This window comes from Triturus cristatus, chromosome 4_1 (genome assembly GCF_964204655.1).
Source record: "Triturus cristatus chromosome 4_1, aTriCri1.1, whole genome shotgun sequence".
In the NCBI taxonomy this organism is placed as follows: domain Eukaryota; kingdom Metazoa; phylum Chordata; class Amphibia; order Caudata; family Salamandridae; genus Triturus; species Triturus cristatus.
The window spans coordinates 935,444,975-935,459,752 of NC_140585.1; the positions used below are offsets into that span (position 1 = coordinate 935,444,975).

The 14,778-nt window shown below is 42.4% G+C and overlaps 1 protein-coding gene across 1 annotated transcript in view; it reads right to left on the reverse strand.

Annotated features, from left to right (window-relative positions):
* The window catches only part of LOC146855860 (vomeronasal type-2 receptor 26-like), a 500,093-nt gene extending 490,455 nt beyond the window's left edge, over nt 1-9,638 (reverse strand). The window contains exon 1 of the mRNA XM_085651181.1: nt 9,360-9,638. Within this exon, the coding sequence (XP_085507307.1) occupies nt 9,360-9,638 (279 nt within the window). The remainder of the gene's footprint in view (nt 1-9,359) is intronic.
* Nucleotides 9,639-14,778: the final 5,140 nt, after the last annotated feature.

Sequence of the window (14,778 nt, forward strand, 5' to 3'; positions counted from 1 at the left end):
CTTCCTTTCAATCTCAAATTACCACCAGTGCATTCAGAACTCTTAATTTTAAGGGAGCATTCAGAAGCTTGACATCATAATCAGACAACAACAGCAATGTCCCTGTAATGTTCATGTTCTTTTCTTCAGATTGATTTTATCTGCCTTGTTCTGCTTTTCTCGATAGTTGATTAAATGCCACTAGTTTATTCTTTACTCAGTTTATCACTTCTCATGATGAGGTTAGAGCCCAGCCCTTCAGCTCCCTTATACTGCTATCCAAACACCTCATAAAGATTAGCTCTTCTAGGCATTAGTTTTATCAACACTATTTCAGAAACCACCTGCTTAAAGATATTCATCGTACCAGACTCCACCCAATAAATGTAGGTCAAAATGACCTTGAGGAAACATTTTATCTAAATGAAAATTACATCATATTTCTGCCTTGTTGCTGCCATCCTTTTCTCTGCCAAACCCATCTGCTGTCACTTCTGGCTTTCACATTTTGAAGTGCTGACTTGGGTTTTGCAGACTGCTTCGTGAAGTAAGGTAATTCCTTCATCCCAGACATCTGTTTCTAAGTCTTCAACTATTTCCCACTTTTTATTATATCTCTTAGAGTCCTGCTGGGACCCCTCCTTCAGTCAGTTCTACTCAAACTTTAACAACAACTCTTAAGCAAGGTTTTCTCCTAGTCTGTTGCTACTACCTCATCTATGACAATAAAACAGAGCTCTCAGTTGCTCTTCTTTTTAGAAAAAATCTTTAAGCTGAAATGACACCTTCTACTTTTCTTCTGTTCACTATTCATTAAGATCATTGCAATATTTAATCCTATTATCTTCTGTTTCACTTTATCACATTCTGTATTAGTAACACTGAATATTTCATTCAATGTAATGCCAAATGTTTGGAAAAAACTTTCTTTTATTTTCATTTTCTTTTATACTTTTTCTTTCATAATTTAGAGATAAAGATAAAAATAAACATATATTGATTTATAGCAATTAATATATTTCCAATGCTCCCAAATTCCTTTGCATACAGACACATGGCCAATCTCATATCAGAATACAACAAATCTTATGTCTTCTATCACTGATTAAATGTATAATAACATTACTATAGTATTTCCTCTGCTGCCAACCAAATATTACCATTGTATTATAGTCAATCAACCTTGATCTCAAGGTTTCTGTTACAAATTCATTAGAGTCCAGGTTAAAACCTAAATAGTTCTCGTATTAACATCTTCAATAAGTCAGGTATATCTTCTAATGATTTCCTTTCATATCATTCTTTTAAATAAAGTCCATTTTGTGCTTTTGCTCTGCCTTAAATAATTCATTTTTTATTTTGTGCTATAAACATTACGAGTTAGTCATAAGCTGTTCTCGTTTTTAGATCATAAACAGTTCTCCTAAACAACTTCCTTTAATTAATTTTGTCATTCATTAGTCTAATGCAGGTTATCCTCCAAGAAGCTAATGTCTGCCTATTGTGTTGTTGGTACAAACAAACTGTAGTGGGCTGGACCCACATGTTCAGATGATGAAGTAGACGTAGCCGAGATGATTTTAGGTAGTTTATTAAGTCCATGGATAGAAGTTACAGCAAGCTAGGACAAGCCTAGAACAGGCCCCAGAACAGGCCCCATAACAGCCCCACCAGGAGCAGCCTCCTAGCTGCTCAGCCCATCTTCCCAACTGTCTCTCACACACACAAGAACCCAAGCATTCCACTCACACTAACATTCTACACGGAACACTCACACTGGCTGAGCAGCTAGGTACAGAATGAAAGGGAACATATTAACATGACCTAAGGGTACTACACATCCTCTCCCTTTACACTGAAAATTAATAAGACCTAAACTAAACCCAAACTGAAATGAAAACAAATAAATACAGAAACGTACAAAAAATGTAGAGTCCATAAACCCAGGGATGCATGAAGAAATACATCACGGGAGGGAAAACAGACACACTAAGGAGAAAGGAAAGATGAAAGCATAGATCAACACACTAACACCATCCTCCTCCTTTAATACTGAACAAAGAAAAATTTAATAAGTGAAATAAAAGCACACATATAACAAGTGAATATGATACCCAGACTGGAATCCTATGGGTAGAACGACACCCAAGGAAGTACTTCTCACGTGAGAAGACTGTGGCGACAACCAAATACGCCACCCCTCATGTGAGGGACACTATGGGACTTAAATCCAAGTGAAATAAACATTGTTTGGGACTGACACCCAAATGTACATAATCCGTCACATGGGACTATAACCCACTGACTTGTGCAGCATGTAAAACTGAAATGCAGCACAGTGTGGCATCAAAAGATGGCTACCCACACACACGACAGCGAATATGTAAATGAAGGGACTCATACCCCACACAAACGTAACAAAGGTGGGACTAACACCCCCTTTAAACTTAGTAAATGGGACTGACACCCATTACTAATAACATAGGTGGGACTCCAACCCCCTATAACAGAGTAAATGGGACTGACACCCAAACCCTTTTTAACTAGAAAAATGGGACTAAAACCCATTCCCATATTAATTACTGTGAACGTGGGGTGATGGGACTAAAAAACCCACTCCCATCCCTAAACAGGGATAAAACTATCATTAAAGGAAATGGGACTAAAACCCACTCCTATCCCTTAGGCAGGGATAACACATGTGAAATAAGGGTCATGGGACTAAAAACCCACTCCCATCCCTAGGCGGGGATAAAATATCTGAAAAGGAAATGGGACTATAACCCACTCCTATCCCTTAGACAGGGATCACTCAATTTTAAACATGGGGACATGGGACTAAAAACCCACTCCATACCAACAAAACATGTACGTGTGAGAAACAAATAACGTTAAACTCGTTAAACTCACTCTCCTGTGAAATAAGACATTTTTGCGTTAAATCTTTAAAACATGTACCACAAACTCGTATGTGAAACAAAGAACGGCAATGGTGCGCCTGTCACCACTATGATGATGTAGAGGCGAGGCGTGAAATAATACTTGAAAACACACACTCTGTAACAGAACCAGTGCCAACAGAAGATCGAAGAACATCTGTGCTTAAAAGTAACAGAGTACTTGGCAGCAGAACAAAGTACTTTGCAGCAGGCATCATGTTGTAGATGAACAACAGTGCTTAAAAGTTACAGAGTACTTGGCAGAAGAACAAAGCACTTTGCAGCAGTCATCATGTTGTAGATGAAGATGTGGTACGAAAGAAACAACTCACCGGAAGAAATAGAGGCACAGTCTAGAGTAGGATGTCTGGTGACATGTACATAAAACAAACTTGCCCAAACGTTGAGACTGAAGAGAAAACGTTCCTTGCCCTTCAGGGTTGCCGGAAAACTACAACGTTATAAACTTTATTGTTCAGAGAGGATCGTGGTTGGCAGAACAAATAATCGTGGTTGGCAAGACACAGGAGCCAGTGAATACATCGCGGTCTGAAGCAAGAAACATAATAATCCTTAAGATGGCGGCACGCACAGGAGACGTATGCCGGGTGGTTCCCGGCACGCTCGTGCTTTAAAACGTCCCAAGACAGCTTTGAAGTCGGACATCACGAGGCACTCTGTTCATCAGGGAACAAAACGTCATGAATGGCTTTGAAACAGATCCGCGCGGCATTGTGCTTGAGGTATGTTGCGCGTGCCAATTTTGAATCTTTATATGAAGCGCAACTGTCATCCTTACTTTCCACGTAGTAGGAACAACAAACACCGGCAAAAACAAGGCAGAAAATATTATTTCATCACCGTGTAAATCCCCATACTTGCAGCAGGCAAAGAGAACTAGCGAACACCAATGAGACAGTATTTCTAATGCTGGCAGGACAAACGCCATAAATCTCATAAATCCAAGTCATTTGCGTCACTTGACAGGTTTCTTTTCTTTTATTGAAATTTCTTGATACTAGTTTCTTTTTTTTTCTTTTAGTTGACGTAGGTTTTTTCCTACATGTAGTCCTGCTGCACTCCACATCCTTAGTTGACCTCAGACTACCTTTAACGTGAGATGAGCTCCAGATCGTCACCATAAATGTAGTGGGCTGGACCCACATGTTCAGATGATGAAGTAGATGTAGCCGAGATGATTTTAGGTAGTTTATTAAGTCCATAGATAGAAGTTACAGCAAGCTAGGACAAGCCTAGAACAGGCCCCAGAACAGGCTCCATACCAGCCCCACCAGGAGCAGCCTCCTAGCTGCTCAGCCCATCTTCCCAACTGTCTCTCACACACACAAGAACCCAAGCATTCCACTCACACTAACATTCTACGCGGAACACTCACACTGGCTCAGCAGCTAGGTACAGAATGAAAGTGAACATATTAACATGACCTAAGGATACTACACAAACTTTCTTTATTGTTCATTACTCTAAAGTCTATCATATACTGGATGCATATTAACAAAATCTATAGATTGAATATCTCACTATCAAAACACCTAGCGCCATTTATAGTTTTGAAAACAATTTACAGTACCCTGCCCTCCCTTAACTCCTTGAGTGCCCCGCCCTTTCCACGCCCTGTGCCGGGCGTTTCATTAGCGGGCGGGGCTCATGACGAGATAGTCTCGTCATGGGCACAGCGCAACCGCGGCCCATGACGAGAACATCTCGTCATGGGCACTCAAGGGGTTAATTAGAACCTTCACAATACTAAGGAGGTGAGGAATCTAAAATGTATCATTGACTTAAATAAATCCTTCGAGCCTTACATACATGGCCCAATTTCTCTGGCAATTTTAAATGGAAACGATTCAGTAACATATTCAGAGTTCTCCTTGAAAGAGAACCTCCAACTATCTTTTGTACCTTACCTCAGTGAAACTGAAATATCACAAAACCATATCGGAACCTTTTTGAAAAGTCCTGCAGAACGCCCTACACGTTCTCCAAAATCCTGCCACTAAACACCTTTCTACTACCAATTGGAAAGAACAAATTAAGACACCAGCAAAGGCTTATCAATTAGTTCAATCAGATCAGTCAGCAATTAGGAATTCAATGGTAATGAAAAACTGGTTGTCATTTAACGATTTGCCAAATTAATCTTTCACTCTTTCAATTTTTTACACCAGAACCACACTTAGCATCTTATTATGAGTTTGGTGGTTCTTCTGCGGCCTTCCACGGCAGCGCTCTGCAGGAGGACCGCCAACCCCATAGCGAGACAGCCCGCCAGATTACGATTGCTGGGCGGGCGGTGCTGTGGCGGTGTCTCGTGGTGCCTGTCTAAGGCTCATAGGAGTCTTACACAGGCACCACTGTGACACCGCTGTAGCACGTTCCTGCACAGTATGGAATGCACCATGTAATTCATTCCATACCCTGAAGTAACTGGGGGTGAGTTTCCAGGGAGGCACAACGTGCGCCCCTGCATACACCCACTGGAGTGGCAGGGCGCCCTGTTAGGGCCCACAGGGCCCCCTTAGATGCCTCACCACCACCCATTTCATTGCAGGTTCACCACCTCAGACAGGGTGGTGGTGATGCAACTTGTAATTAGCTCGGCGGTGCCTCAGTGGCACCGCCAGGATTTTACTTGGCCTTACCACCACCGCAATCCTGGATCCTTGGTGGTTGCAGTGAAACTGGGGCAGTCCGACTGCCACACATGTAATACTGCGGGCAGGCCTGCTGTGTGACAGTGGTCAGACCTATGGATGGCAAACTCATAATAAGGCCCTTAGGCACTTACCTAGCTTGAAGCACAGGTTTTAAATCTCTGAATTATCTAAAAAATATAGAGTTTATGAATCCAATTACGACATACAGTAAGTGACCTTGTGATGAATGTCACACACTTAGTTCCAGCATTCGCTCCCTCTTAAGGGATGGTACCAAGTACATTTTTTGTCCATATACACAAATCGATTCATACAGCCTTTTCTGCCACCTCTCACATTACGGGAACGTTAATTTTCCACCAAAACACTGGCAATTTTTGGGGATTTCTCTGACACAAATCTAATTGAGAAGCAATGGATTGCGAGAGGGTGTGTGCTAGCCATTGGGAAGGATTATAGGATTATTGACAGGAGGCAGGTAGTAGGTAGGTTCCTTTCGTGAGGGATTTGGGGGTCTTTGAAAATATATGCCTCCAGTTTCTTTCATAATTGCAGAAGGGTACGAGCAGATCTAATGTTGATGGACATGGTGTTTCATACCCTTATGTCTCAGGAGTTTATACCACGCTCCAAAGCAGGTCCACTAATCGCCACATCACCACTGTCAGGGCTGTCATTCTTGCCATTCACTCACTGAGTCAGGTATGCCTGGTAGGGTCCCGAAATCTCCGTTGGTCGGATTTGAATCAGCATTAGATCATGGTATGCATCAATTTGGGTGTTAAAATACGCCATGTCTACATGCCACTCCGGCACCGTTGGGAGCGGTCCTATCGCCCATCGCAATGCTATTTCACTCTTTGCCAGCCACATTTCCAATGCCACCAGAGGTCTTACAAACTTTGGGAGGTCCTTCTCATAACTCATAATTGCCGGTTGGGGAGACAGCTCAATGTGCTCTCCCGTTATCTCACGCAATTCTCCAAATATTGCCTCCCAGTAGCACCCTATCCCTGGGGAGAACTACGCCACATAGGAAAAGCCTATCCCTTCTTCTCCACATCTGGAGCAGCCCGAGCTGTCATGTAACTCATAGCAAACGAGGCGGACGCGACTGTATACACTCTGTAAAGGGTCTTAAAGTGTACCAGACGCAGTCGGCTGTTCAGGGATATCATCTTGACAAGGGAACAGCAATAAGTCCATTGCTTATCACTGATGGCTACTCCTAACTCTTCTTGCCAGTCCAGTCCAGCCCAACCTTAGTGACTCCCAACTGCTGTGCGTCTGGGGATCAAATGTAGAGTTTCATGATGAGGTGCTGGGGGTTGCATTCTCCATCAAAAATGTTAGGGTTGGCAACTCGAAAGGTCCTTTCAATCCCTCCCCTAACAGATCACGCATCAGATTCACCATTCTTTACTTCGATTCTACATACATATTTATTTATTTATTATATAGCATTTGTAAAGCACACCATCCATGTGGAGGTACTTTTGCACTAGGAAAGTATGTGCCGAAGAAGATTGCTCTCACTGAAAACTACTTCTTATATTTGGGAACATATGAAGATCTTCAGAGATTTTCTCAAAAGTCAAAGAATTCCAGAGTTTTGCAGCAGCCATGAAAAGGCACCACCACCTATGGTGCTGCAATGGAGCCTTGGCAAAATCATCAAGAGGGCAGTTTTCAATTTTAAATTCAGTGCAGGGACAGAGAGGGAATTTTCTGGCTAAAAGATTATTTTGTTGTGTGTGACCTGCTTTATAAACCAGACACATTGACATAAAGATGATTCTTTGCTTCACAGGCAGTGGGTGGAAATCTCAGTGAGTTACAGTCAGGGCCAGCTTTAGCGCGTGTGGCGCCCGGTGCGACAATCATTTTTGCCGCCCCCCACCCCATGGTAGCCTCCTCTGATTCTCTCACTTGCACAGGGCACAAGTGCCCCTCATCTCTAAAATCATCAGTTCTTGCTAAATAAAGCACCCTCCCAGGAGATCAGCCCCCTCCACAGGCCAGCGCCCAGTGCAGCCGCACCAGTCGCACTGCCCTAAAGCCAGCCCAGGTTACAGTATCAAAATGCCGTAAGTTACTGATTAGTCTGGGTGCTGCATTTTGAACCAAATGGAGCTTTTTTATGTCCTTGGCTGGAAGATCAAAAAATAAATTACAGTAGACCAGCGTAGAGGAAATAAATGCATTGAGAATCAGAATTGTTTGGGACTTCGAGAACAGAAACTGAATTTTTCTTAATCTGCTCAGGTGAAAGAAGCAGATATTACCCACAATTGTAATATGCTTCCTCATATTTAGCTGTGTATCACATATTATGCCCAACTTTTAACAGACAGCAATGTTGCTGGTTTATCACCAGGGCTAGGGGGCCAGCGTGGAAGATTGTCCACAGCCGAAGGTGTCCATGAGACAAACATTTCTGCCTTGTCTCAATTTACTATCACTTAAATTACATCTCATCCACGAATCAATTGGTCGGAGTCAGCAGTCAAAATTTCTTGCAGTCTGCGATTCAAACCCATCGAGTTTTAAAAATAATTTGAGTAACATCTGGATACATAAATATACATATATTGTCAGTGAACCTATATTTTGAGATACTTTTACTAAATGTATACTTAGATATATACACTTACCTTCACATATTTTCATTGTCGATAATTTGCTGCAACTTTGTTTTGCAGCAAGATTTTTAGGACTCATTATTCTGTTAGTATTTGAGATTTTATTTGAAAGAATCTTGAAAAACGCGCCTCTCTGAACCAACGGATATGAGCTTGCGCACACTTAGGGGCAGATTTTCAAAGAGTTTGCGCTGGCGCTCGCATGACGCAAAGCGGCGCAAAACCTCGCACACATTTTTAGATAGGTGCAAGTAAGTTTTTGCGCCATATTTTAAAGCTAAGATGATGCACAAATGGTTTTGCCTCACTCTGCACCAAAGTCGATTTAATGTATGCAGAGTGGGTGTGTCGGGGCGTTACCCACGCAAAAAGCTCCAAAACCCTGCAGGCACAGGTTTTTACAAGAGTCACGCAAAGTGATGCGAAGCAAAGCAAAAAAAGATTAGCACAGAAAACATAGCGAGGGTACAAAACAGGCACAAAAAGAGCTGGAGCCATTTACTGGGAGATCTACCAAGAGAAGCACAACAAATATCTACTGGCTTTGGCAACCATGGAGATTGTTATTGTCAGTCACCATAGCAGATAGTTGCCTTGGCGAAAAAGAAACACAAAGGTAGGAAAGAATCTACAAGCAGAGAATATCACTCATCCACTTGGAGATACTGGTAGCTGGATCCTCTTCTGACTGCTGCATTACAGGAATTGTGTTTGGACTTCCACCTAAATACGTCGCATTCTTTTGCGGTGTTTTGTGATTTATTTTTAAGGACGTGCATGACGCACATGCTTTTTGCGCTGCGACGCAAGACTATTTTTGCGCATGCATGAGTTTGCGACGACTCACATTGTAAACATGGCGCAGCACTATTTACTTTCACGCATGCAGTGCAGTGCTAAGGTTTTCTGGCGCAGCGTGAATTTTACTCGACTTTTGAAAATCTGCCTCTTAGTTCACTAATTTCTGCGTCTCTAAGCATCAAAGTGACAGCTAAAGTGGGTTACAAAAAATTAGCAGAAACTAACTTACTCACAGACTGAAACTTAAAATCCAGACTCCACCTGCTTGCAAAGCAAATATATCAACTAGAATGTTTTCTCTAGACTATCTTCTTATTTACCTGTGGTATGTTAAGACGCCCTAAAATTCGAGCCATTTCTACCGAGGCTGGAGAGAACACGTCTCCGATGATAGCCATCATCTTGTGGGTTTGCTGGCATCTAAAGTTGGGGAGTATGTATTTCTGGCCTGACAGAAGCCACAAGGTTCCCTGAAGTGCACCAGACTCTGTGTAGCAGGAGTCCAGGATTCGGAAGCCCAGGGTATGGTTGGGCAGGATCTCAGAGTTCCTGTTGATTTCTTCAGTTGCAAATGCCATGGCAAGTACACACTGGTACATCTCTGCATATAATCTGCAAGTAAAGAGTAAGTACTGTTAGGATTCAGATACCTAATTCTATTTTTTCGCCATGCACTATGGTACTTGATTCCAAGTTAAAGTGTTAATATGGAAAATTTTAGAATGTACTGCAAGATGCTTTTATCTGCATTGGTGAACATTGTTTTATAAACATCAAAAAATGTTTTCCACTTGGAGAAATGCATGTTTCAGCAGCCCCTTAAAGACTTGCATTGAAGCATGGGCAAAGTCAATGGGTTTGGCCCTTGTCAGGTCTCGCTTCTCAGCCCAGATGTCTACAAGTCTATTGTTACCAATTATTTAAGATATACACGGAGTGATCGTTGGATCAATCTACAGGATTATTTCTCTCTCACCTCAAAGTTATTGACAATTATATAATGTTGTTTCTATGGAGTGCTTGGATGCAACGAAAGAAAAACTATTTTAACTTCTCAAACGTACAGTGGATCCATCCCACTTTAGGGTCTCATGTAGGGTATAGTCGAGTAATAAGAACAGCTGTCCTCCCACTAAACTGAAACTATGGTTCTCCTCCTCAATTTAGAGTCGAGGAACTGCTGGATCACCATTGACAGAACCTGCGCTGGCTCTGCCTAAAGTAGCCCCTGGCCAGTGGGCTGTCTGCCATACGACTGCTAATTCATAGTGGTTGTTAACCTGCTTCACTGGGGGCTTGAAGTCCGTCATTCAGTTTCCACAAGCAAGGAAACTGTTGGCTGGCTCCAATTCGCAGTTTCTCTAAATGAAAAGTTAGCTGTGTGTGTGCTTTAAGCATGGCGCCTGCTCTGCAAACCTTCAGTGTATGAAAGTTAGCTACTGTGGCAGTGCCTCCCTTTACAGCACAGAGATCACCACCAAGCATGTTTCCAGATGGTAGCGCATTAAACCAGGCCTAGTGGCTTCGCTGATGCCTGTTTGTTACTGATAGGAAACACATAATGTCTCTTATACTAATTCTCACAACACCTTTTCTTTTATACACAGAGCAATGCAGTAGTGGATACGTTTATTGTACTAGAGGTAGTGACAGTAGCAGTGGTGTCAGTGGTGATCATTCTTATGGTAGTAGCAGTGAGAATGGTAAAAATGGGGGTGGTGTGGGTAATGGTGGTGATAGTGGGGAGAATGATGTTGGTTATAGTGGTGGTGTTGATTGAGGCAGTTGTGGTTCCGGTGTTAATGGTGGTGGTGGTATTGGTGGTACTGATAGGTGTTAATAGGGGTGGTGGTGATGATGGGCGTCATAATGGTACTTGTAGTGATGATGATAAAGGGGTGGCGATAATGGTGGTAATGGTAATGGAGGTGGCACTAGAGGTGGTGGAAATGGTGGTGATGGTGGTGATAGTAGTTGTAGTAATGATGGTGATAATAGTGGTAAGGCTGATATTGATAGTAATGGTTGCAATGGCATTGGACGAATGGCGGTGTTAGTAATGATGGTAGTGTCCGTTGTGGTGGTCAGTGATAATGGTGATTGTGATGTGATGGTATTGGTGGTGGTGATAGTTGTGGTTATGGTAGCAATGGTACTGGTGGTGGAAATGGTGGTGGTAATAATGTTAATCTTGGAGATGGTAGTGGTAATAGCAGTGGTAATTCTTGTGTTAAAGTTGGTAGTGGTCATGATGGTAGTAGTAATAATGATGGGAATAGTAATAATAGTGACAGTGTTGACTGTGGTAATGGTGGTGGCGTCAATTATGAGACTGGTAATGGTGCTGTTAATTATGGAGGTGATGATGGTGTTGTTAATGATGGTGCAATTGGTAATGGTGGTCTTAATGTCAATAATGATGGTGATAATTATGGTAAGGGTGGTGGGGGTTATATGGGTGTTGATGTGGTAAAGCTGGTCCTAGTGGTGATAATGATAGTGGTGGGGATGGTGTAATAGGTCTGGTAATTGTATTAGGAGCAATGATGGTGGTAATGGTGGAATGTAGTATGAATGGTGGTGACAAAGGTGGGGGAAAAGATGGAGAGGGCAATGAAAATAGTGGCAGTATTGATAGTGGTAACAATAGTTGAGTTAATGGTGATGACATTGACATCTTCCTGACATTGCCTACAGCCATTGGTTGAAGATTGCTGACCCAGTCTCCCTCTGTATGCATGTTGTTCTGTGGGCTGAAATAATGTGTGACAAATACTCCAACACAGCAATGTTTGAAGGAGGCTGACCAAAGCCTCTTTCTGTTTAATGTGTTACTAAGACTATGATGTTGTAACTTTTGAGATTGCAATAACTCAGTGAGGAAAGGCATGGATTCCGATAGAATAAGCTTTCATGTAAAACTTATCAAAAGCAATGTTCATATGCAGAGCATGAGAGTGTATGAATACAAGTGTGTGTCTGAATGTAAGTATGTCTGTGGGAAAACAATCTGGTCACAAAACAGTGCACACAGTGCAATAGAAGAGTAAAAGCCCAAGCCCGAGAAGTAGCAACTATGTTTGGAACCTCACCGTCTAATGCAAAAGAAGCAAAGCCTGACCAAGGCAAGGAGAAAGGAGAGCAATTGTATCCAGTGCAGGAGAAGAAGTAGCAAGAAGGTTGTGGCTAAAATCTTAAAGTATATTGAAGAAAAATGACCTTCGCCCCAGCCAGGAGGGCAAGGATTGTGATTGGACTCATGGCCTCGCATTCCAAGTTGCACAGTACTGGGTGCATGGTACAAGTGTGTGAGATTTTGCCATTACCATGAGGAAAATCTGCCACAGTACCATACAATTACAAGTTGAATCCTAAGTAAGAGGGAATGACCATGAGGGACCTATTTTTCCGGTTGCAAAACCACATGGAATCTCCAATTCCATGGGGTTTAAGGCATACATTTACCACTGCACTGAGCAGGAGGCAAATGTATGTGGAGATCACTGGGTGGAATGGAAGGCAGGTAGTGGGAAGATCATTGTATGTTTCCCTGTCAGACAAAAAACCTGAGGAATGTGATTTGGCTGCTACTAAAGCCAAAGTCTAATGTGGTTTACAGTGCGGAATAACCATATAGTAAATTGGGTCTGGTTGTCCCAGAAATTATTTTTGGGGCTGTAGAAATACCAACCAACTTGGAATCAGGACAAACAGAAATCTATGAGATAATTCTAATTCGCCTGACTAAAAATGAGGGCTTTCCTGCCTATTTATCAGGATGAATAATCTATGCACCAAGAACAGGACAGGACTCACTGTTAATATAGTAAAAACACATTTGGCCAAGTCAAAGACAGAGTGATTGGAAAGAGGTAGGCTCTGACTGGCTCCTTACTTCACTGATGCAGAATACAAAACAATGCAATACAATAACAATTTCTAAAGTGCAGTCCACAGCTGCCCCCGTAGAGGCATCCCGGCACTAGTGGCCTAGGTCAAATGAGAACAGAGTTAGATTGCAGATCCTAAGACTGTTAGGAAGGGTATGACAGAGATCAGTAGTAAGGAAGGCAAATGATCTTCCTTCCTTTCTTGTTTTGCGCACCTGAGGAATTTGAATTAGCCTCTGGCTGCTTGATCTCAGGGAACTGGATTAGGAGTAGGCTATTATTCTTTTTTTTTAGATACGAAGGTCCTCTAAGCTGCATGAACTTTAAAGGCTAAGCCTTAAATTGGACTCAACCGGTGAAGGTGTTGGAGATGGGGTCTCATAATTGAGAGACATGACTTTTCAGACTAAATCTGGTTGGCACATGTTGTACGGCAATGCAGCAAGTAAGCAGGCAAGCCTGCCTAATGTTATAGTCTAATTTGCATGTCACTAAGGTGTGCCTTTTGAGTGTGCTTCAGGACAAGGTGAATCATTCTTATTAAAGATTTACGGGTGGCGAAGCAGCTGGATGAGACATTTTTTACTTGGGATGCAAAGGAAAGGGCTGAGTCAAAAATGACTCCTTGATTCCTAGCAGTTAGTGCCAGGGAAGGGGGAGTGCCCGGTTCTGAATGGCACCAATTGCTCATGTCTGGATAGCTCCGAGAACCGAAATAGAGGACCTCAGTTTTTATCAGAGTTAAGCATTAGGAAGTTTTTGTTCATCCAATCACTAGCAGACTTTAGGCCTGCATTGAAAGAATTTAGGATCAATGTGCCTTTCTCTTGAAAGTATGAGAGTAATTGGGTGTCATCAGCATAAGAAATTTCCCTGAGACCCAAGGTTTCAGCTAAGCTAGCTAGCAGCTCCAGATAAATGAGCAAAGTCGCAGGTAGCAGCAGATGTAATAGAACTCTACTAAAATATTTTCTCACCAGGACAGAAATGTGGTGAGAGAGAGTGAGTGTCCGAGTGACTGACTGAGTGAGTGAATGTGTAAGTGAGTGAGTGGATGAGTTAATAATATCTGAGATGGGAGTAGATGAATAAGAACAATGGCAGTGGGAATAACAGAGACAGATAACATAGATAGGTTGGCAGTCCAGTGGGGGGGGCAAGTGAAAGGATGGATGGGTCATATCATATCAGCTAAAGCACCACAGGGTCTTAAAGGATTTCTCTTCTGCAAAGGAAGACCACACTGTGTGATGTCTGCCCAGCTTTATGGTCTCAGGCTTTCTTTACAAGTGGCTCAGAAAATGTTACCGACAGTAAAAACCAGAAACACCTACTTTTCTATGTACAAATGATAGAGCTATCATCATTCATTATGACATAGAGCAAACTACAGCGGCACTCACTTGTTACAATTCCTTGGTGGAGGTGGTGCTGTAAAATTGAAAGGTGCTGTGAGGGTTGTCATATGTACAGGAGCCAATCCACCGAAGATGATGTCCCCTTCATTGGAGTATGCCTGCTGTTCGAGGTTGGGGAGTCTACATCCTTTTCTAGCAGAGCCATCCCATGGAAACAGGGCTACCAGTACAACCATCATTCCAACCAGGACCACCTGCAACCCCGCTGTACCGTCACTGGTGGTTGTCATTTCTCGGGGCACATCAAAATCTAAGGATAAGATATGGTACTCATTGGTTACTATAGAAAAGGAATACCATCCAACTTTAGCATTTTAATCATGATCACTCCTTCATAAATGCAGCTTGTGGTTTATAAACCATTGCAGCTCTGAGAGTGCAACCCTGAGGAACTGGTGATCTTCAACATCCTGATGTTCTGACAGCAGCAG